Source organism: Sciurus vulgaris, assembly GCF_902686455.1.
Source record: "Sciurus vulgaris genome assembly, chromosome: 2".
NCBI lineage: Eukaryota > Metazoa > Chordata > Mammalia > Rodentia > Sciuridae > Sciurus > Sciurus vulgaris.
In genome coordinates this window covers 78,391,766-78,399,229 of record NC_136462.1, presented here as the reverse complement: position 1 = coordinate 78,399,229, position 7,464 = coordinate 78,391,766, and the positions used below count along the sequence as shown (strand labels likewise).

At 39.8% G+C, this 7,464-nt stretch overlaps 1 protein-coding gene across 1 annotated transcript; it reads left to right on the top strand.

Annotated features, from left to right (window-relative positions):
* Nucleotides 1–3,430: 3,430 nt before the first annotated feature.
* On the top strand, nucleotides 3,431–6,815 carry OR6J1 (olfactory receptor family 6 subfamily J member 1). The gene has a single exon (XM_079127253.1). The coding sequence runs from the start codon at nucleotides 5,535–5,537 to the stop codon at nucleotides 6,540–6,542; it is 1,008 nt and encodes a 335-aa protein (XP_078983379.1). The 5' UTR covers nucleotides 3,431–5,534; the 3' UTR covers nucleotides 6,543–6,815.
* The last annotated feature ends 649 nt before the right edge of the window (nucleotides 6,816–7,464 follow it).

Genomic DNA, 7,464 nt, shown 5'->3' with positions numbered 1-7,464 from the left:
ATCACCACATCCTACATCACTTCTGTTCTCTCCATGTCCACCTTTTGAAATTGAAAACCATTTTGCAAACTTACTGTTTTTATTGTAGGTAGTAACTTATCATATCATTTCTGTTTATTGTAACAACATTGTAGACATCATAGCAGGAACTATTTGGTTTAATGCTGTATTTTGTTTGTATTGGTTGTTACTATTATTTGTCTCCCCCTACATGGTGAAGTATTGGAAACCTTCAGGGACACTATAAGTCTACAGGGTAGAAACTCTACTGCCTCATATCCATAATGTTAGATGGGTAGACACACAAGCAACATGAAAAAGCAAGGGAACAAATCACCCCAAACCAACCGAGATACTTCAATAACAGAATCTATCAATACCACAGTGGAAGAAATGTCAGAGAAGGAGTTTAGAATGTACATAGATGAACTAATCTGTGAAGTAAAAGATGATGTAAGGAGTGATATCAGACAGAAGATACAGGAAGTCAAAGATAACTTCAATAAAGAGATAGAGATTCTGAAAAAAAATCAAGCAGATACCCTCAAAATGAAGGAATCAATAAACCCAAATTAAAAATTCAATGGAAATATCACCAATAGACTAGACCACTTGAAAGATAGAGTTTCAGGCAATGAATTTCAGGCAAAATAAATAATCTTAAAAATAAAGTTGCCATGGAGAAAAGATGTTAAAAGACCTTGAACAAATACGGGATAACATAAAAAGATTTTAAAAAATAAGATTTATTGGGATAGATGAAGTCTCAGAGATATAAACCAAAGGAATGCACAAACTTTTCAATGAAATAATATCAAAAAATCTCCCAAACCTAAAGAATAAAATGAAGAATCAAATACAGGAGGCTTAGAGCACCCTAAATATACAAAATTACAACAGACCTGCACCAAGTCATATTATTATGAAAATACCTAACATACAGAATAAGGAGAGAATTTTAAAGATTGCCATAGAAAATGACAAGTTACATTTAGAGGGAAACCAATCCAGATCTCAGTTTATTTCTCAACCTAGACCCTCAAAGCTAGGGGGTCTTGAAAAAATGTATATCAAACTCTGAAAGAAAATGGGTGCAGGCCAAGAATACTATACCCAGCAAACTTCAGAATTGATGATGAAATAAAAACCTTCCATGATAAACAAAAGTTAAAAGAATTCACAACTAGAAAGCCTGCTCTACTAATCTCAGTCCACAATATCAGGTGTAAACCAAATTCAACTTTGAATATTTAAAAATCCATCTCAATTTCTGTAGACACCCCCACCCATGCCCATTAACCTAATGGTGAAAATTAAATCTTAGTCAATTCCAAGTTCTTCCACAGGGCACTGTTATTCAGAGCTGTTGGAGTTCTGAGGAACAAGTGAGGAGGCAAAGGGAGCTCCAGTCCTTTGCCCTTCTGCCTCCTGGTGAATTCCATCCTGCTCCAGGTTATCAATCCACATAGGGAGTAGTTCCTCACTCCTCATTCTCATCTGTGAGGACTGAAAAGGTTTGGAAAGTTCTCCCTATTGCTTCTACACCCCTCTCAGGCACTCCAAACTCCTAGTCTAGAGATGAGGTATAAGGAAGAAGAATGAAAGGGAAAAAAGGAGTGGTAGTTTGACTCAAGATCAAAAGAGTGCCTTAGAAGCTAGAAGTTTAAATTGCACTTTGTAGATTATCTGGAGGTGCTAAATGGTTCTAGGTTAAAAAAATATTATAATCTGTTTGGGTTTCTAAAAATCACATTAGAGGTTATGGTATAACTCAGTGGTAGAACACTGAGTTGTAATGGTTTGGATATAAGGTGTCCCTTCATATGTATAGAACTCCAAATAGACATGATCAGTAAAGATCCTCACCATGACATATTATAACAAAACTGTTAAAAATACATGTCAAATAATTTCATAATCTGTAAGAGAAAAGTGCCAAGTCATATTTGAGGGCAGCCTGATTACACTGACAAATTTATTAGAAGAAACACTACAGGCCAGGAGTACATTGAATGATGTATTTCAAACCTTGAAAAAAAATAAGCATCAACCAAGATCATTATTATATCCAGCAAGGCTATCCTTCAGAATTGAAAAAGGGGAGAGACCTTGAAAGACAAGTAAAAACTAAAGGAATTTAAAATGACCACATCAATTTATAAAAGATGCTTAAAGGAGTCCTACACCCGGAAGTGAAAGGAAGATAACTTATTGTCATGATAGCATTGAAAGCATAAATTCCACTAGAAAATAACCAAATCCCACTAGTAGACACAAAAACGAGAAACAAAAAAATATCAAACATTATCAACACAATAAACCATCAAAACACAAAGATGAAAAAGACAAAAAGAAATGCACAAAATATATTCGAAACAACTGGAGGCAAATCAACAGAAGGCACACAAATGACCAACAGGTTTATGAAAAAAATGTTCAACATCACTGATATTCTGGAAAATGCATATTAAAACCATAAAGAGATATCATCTCACCCCATAAAGAATGGCTATTACCAAGAAGACAAGAAATAACAAATGCTAGGCTGTGGAGAAAAGGGAACTTTTACCCATTGTTGATAAGAATGTAAATTAGTGCAGCCATTATACAAAATAGTATGAACATTATGCAAAAACAAAATGCAGAATTATAATATGATCCAACAATTCCACTTCTGTGTATGCATCCAAAGAAAGACAATCAGCTTAACAAAGACACATATAGACTCCCATGTTTATCCCAGCAATAATTCACAAGAACCAAGAAATGGAATAAATCTAAATGTCCATTGAAACATAAATAGATATGGAAAAAGTGGATATATATACAGACACAAAAAGGGATGACAAGATGGAATCCTTTGCAGGAACGTGGATAATCCTGGAAGACATTATCCTTTAAAAACTGATATTACTAAAGTTGAATGTAGAATGCTGTTTGCCAGAAGAGGGAAAGGTGAGTGGGGGGAGGCTAAACAACAAGAACAAAGTTACAGATAGTAGGAATAAGTACAAGTGTTCTGTTGTATCATAGATTGAAAATGTCAAAATAGCTAGAATAGAGAACATTTAAAACTACCTATAACAAAAAAAATTGTATATTTTAAGACAATGGATAAACTTATTACTCAAATTTGATTATTCTATAGAGAATAAATTTATCAAAAAATTAATTCCAATTTTATCACTTCCTTCCACTTTGTCTCTTTCTCTCCGAATCCCATCTTTGACCTTCTTCCAGCCCCAGAATGGTAGGGGTCAGAATAGAATTAACTGAAGTTCCACATTATTGGCAATGGTTGCTTACATCTCTGCAAAAGGGAGGAACAATTGGATTCATTATATTAACTAAAAGGAATTGGTATTCTTCATCTCAAAAATAGAAACTTTGAGAACTTGTAGTAATAGCCAAGAGAGTTGGAAGAGCAGAGTGAGGCTCATTATACTCCTTCTCTGGGGATCTCAAGCCCCACCAAACTACAGAGATGGGTAGATCCCTTGAGAAAACAAACCTGCATCCCAAATCTCTCAGCCCTGCTGTCACCCACACAAAGACGTGTTTATTCCAGGGGTAGCTCGTCCACTATCTCCTAGAGTCCCATCACCTACAGAAGAAGCATCATCACAGACACTGGGCCGTGTGAGGAGGAAAACAGCCTGTACCACTCAGAACGGACCCATTAGGTCAAGAGGAGAATGAAGAATCGCTCCAAAAGATAACTGCTCTTTTCCAAGGCTTCCCTGAGGTTGAACTTGCTGCAAGTGCGAGATTTTGAAACACCCTCAACTCATCAGCCCCTTCCACCTGAATGATGATAAAGGTCAAGGAAACCATCCTACTCTGGGGAATGCAGCTGTCCACTCAGGAGGCTGTGGGAAAGGACACGTGATCATAGAGAACACCACCAAAATCATGAGATGCAGATCTCACACCAACAGTGTAAGATCAGCTTTTAGAGCCCACAAACAATATTGCAACCAAGGAACATCCAAGAGAACCAGTTCTCTTCTGTACTCCTGTGAGTCGTGTACCCACAATGACCTGATTGGGATTTCCCTAGAGGGCTTCTGGACACTGGACACTGCACCTGCAGGGCAATCTCCACCTTGGCAGCTCAGGGGAGAATTGAGCAGCAGTGGCTTCCTCAAACCTTCTCTTACTGGCACTTGTGTTTAAATTCCATTTTTAGTCTGGCATACAAACACGGGCACTGGGTCTCATCTGTACTTTAGCTCTACCACCCATCTGAATGCTGAAACAGCAGGAGCTAAGTCAAAGTTTAGTCCACCTGAACCATTATGTCACTCACTCACACTGGGGGACTTTGCCTGCCGCAAATGCCATGTCGGCCCACCCTGTGCTCTGTGTACCTGCCTCCCTGGAAAACCCAAAGCTCTGAATGAAACTAACTCTGAATGAAACTCTGACTGCTTTTCTTTACATGGGGAAGACCTCTGCCTCATTCGACGTGGCCCAGATCAGTTCAGAAGAAGATGCAGTTCTAGCTGTGGCAAGACAACCTCCAGGTCAGGTGTACATTCCCACGGGACATGACACAACTGCCCCCTAAAATGATGAACGGTCAGAGGTGGATGGTACAGCCTCATCCGGGTGCTCAGGCTACCACACAAGCCTCTCCTTAAATTCATCAGGCACTTAGGATCAAGGGGGAAATGCCTGGGACTCATGAAGCAGCCTGCTTCCCTCTGTAGCTAGGAGGCTTCCCAGTGGTGACTTGTGGATTGAAATGGGAATGGGTGGGGAGGTATGACAGTTTATCAGCAGTCCTGTCTATGTGCTCTATCCCTGAGTTAGCCTCAAGGCCTTTGCTAGGTTTATCTGTGCTGAACTTATGAAAGTACAGGTGCAGGAAAATGGATAAAGACCCAAAATTTACAGCTTCTGTTGTATCTGGAGCTCATTGTTTGTGGGAGGATATGCTAAGAGAAGAACTTGTAAATATCACTGGGAAAGGACCATTAAGAATTCTGAACACAAACATTCCATGTGAGAATTTTTATTTATGTAGATATTATTAGGGTTATTCTTTGTTTAGTTTATGAGTATTATGTGTTCCCCCATAAATTTCCTGCAGTCTTTTTATTCATCCAAATACTCAAAAACACCATCAAAGACTCACTGAGGTAATCCTGAAACAGCAACACCCTCAAATATGAACTCTTTGGGAATGAAAATCCAATCCTGGAGGAACAACTTGAACAAATAGTGTTTAAAGGAGGTTATATTGCAAGGAGCAAACCAAATTTTGTTGAGAAATAGGAATAAAAGATCGGTTATGAAAAGTCAGAAAGGATAATTTTTGATTCTGAGCCTTACTGAATCACCACTTTCTTCTAACACAGATCCACAGATCCATCTGAGACCAGGCAGGAGGCAGGCACCCCCAGAGGCTCTGCAAATAAACATTTAGTACCTAGTGGTGAGGAATTGTGTCCATCACAGAAATAAAGGATTTGTTAAGCCCAAAATAGGACACTCCTCCCTCTGTCTTTTCAGTTCAGACTTGTCCTCAGATGCTCAGAACACCACAACGCCTGATGCTGACCACCTTTGATACTCCAGCACCAGCAGAGGTCAGAGGAGCCACGGGGAACCACACCACTGTCACCGAGTTTGTCCTGTTGGGGCTCTCAGATGCCTGTGAGCTACAGATGCTCATCTTCCTGGGGTTCCTCCTGACCTACCTCCTCGTACTGCTGGGGAACATCCTCATCGTGGCCATCACCCTTCTGGACAGGCGCCTCCACACCCCCATGTACTACTTCCTCCGTAACTTTGCTGTCCTGGAGATCTGGTTCACCTCCGTCATCTTCCCCAAGATGCTGACCAACATCCTCACAGGACACAAGACCATCTCCCTAGCTGGCTGCTTCCTTCAAAGTTTCCTCTATTTCTTCCTTGGCACCACAGAATTCTTCCTATTGGCAGTGATGTCCTTTGACAGGTATGTGGCCATCTGTAACCCCTTGCGTTATGCCACCATCATGAGCAAAAGGGTGTGTGTCCAGCTAGTGCTCTGCTCCTGGATGACAGGTTTCCTTCTCATCTCTGTTCCTAGTTACATTATGCTTAAACAGCCTTTCTGTGGCCCCAATATCATCAATCATCTCTTCTGTGACAACTTTCCACTCCTAGAACTCGTATGTGCAGATACAAGTCTGATGGAGCTTCTGGGGTTTGTGATAGCCAACTTCAGTCTCCTGGGCACTCTGGCTGTGACGGCCACCTGCTATGGCCACATCCTCCACACCATCCTACACATCCCCTCAGCCAAGGAGAGGCACAGAGCCTTCTCAACCTGCTCCTCCCACATCATTGTGGTGTCTCTCTTCTATGGCGGCTGCATCTTCATGTATATTCGGTCAGGCAAGGGTGGGCAGGGGGAAGACCAGAACAAGGTGGTGGCATTGCTCAACACCGTGGTGACCCCGACACTCAACCCCTTCATCTACACCCTGAGGAACAAACAGGTGAAGCAGATATTTAGGGAGCAGGTGAGCAAGCTCCTCTCACAAAGTTGAGCTAAGGCAAGAGAAAAAGTTGCCTCCTTACCTGATCCTCTGCTAATGAAGCTCCTGTCCTGATTTCCCTGGATTCTCCCTTCATAGACAATTTTTTGCCATATATTCTAACACATAGCCATTTCCTCTATGTATTCCTTATTGGTCCATTCAATCTTGTTCAGGAAACAGAAAACTCAATATGTGACATATGTGTTGATATTTCTAACATCATTCTTTATGGTAAAACATTGAAAGATTACCCTCTGAGAACAGAAATAAACTAAAAATACCTACTATCCCACCTTTATTTTAGTAGAGTTTCTAACCAGTGCACTAGAGAAAGAAAAAAAGTTAAAGGACTAAGCAAGAAGGAAAGAAATACTATCATCACCACTAACATGGTCTTGGAATTAATAAGTTCATGGATACAAGTTCAACATACAGGAAGTTTAATGTTTGTTTTATGTTTTCACTCTGGCAATAAATAGAAAATTTAAATGTTTAATGATATGATTTTCAGTAGCATCAAAAAATATCAAATATCTAAGATAAATCTAATGAAAGTATACATATGCTTTACTCAAGAACTACAAAGCTGCTGGACCTGGTGGCACACAACTGTAATCCTAGCTACCCAGAAGGTTGAGGCAGGAAGATAGCAATTCAAGGTCAGCCTCAGCAAATTAGTAAACCCTATCACAAAATAAAAAATAAAGTCATCTCGGGAGGTAGAGCAGAGATGAGTACTTGCTTTGCATGGGTGAGACCACAGGTTTGATCCCCTATCCTGCAAAAAGAAAAAGAAAAAGAACTACAAAACATTGTTAACGAAAATAAAAGAGTAAATAATTGGAGCATTTTTCTATACTCATAGGTTTGAAGATTCTATTATTCTATTATTTCCCCAGTTGTTCTTGGTATTCAAGAGTCCCAACCAAAA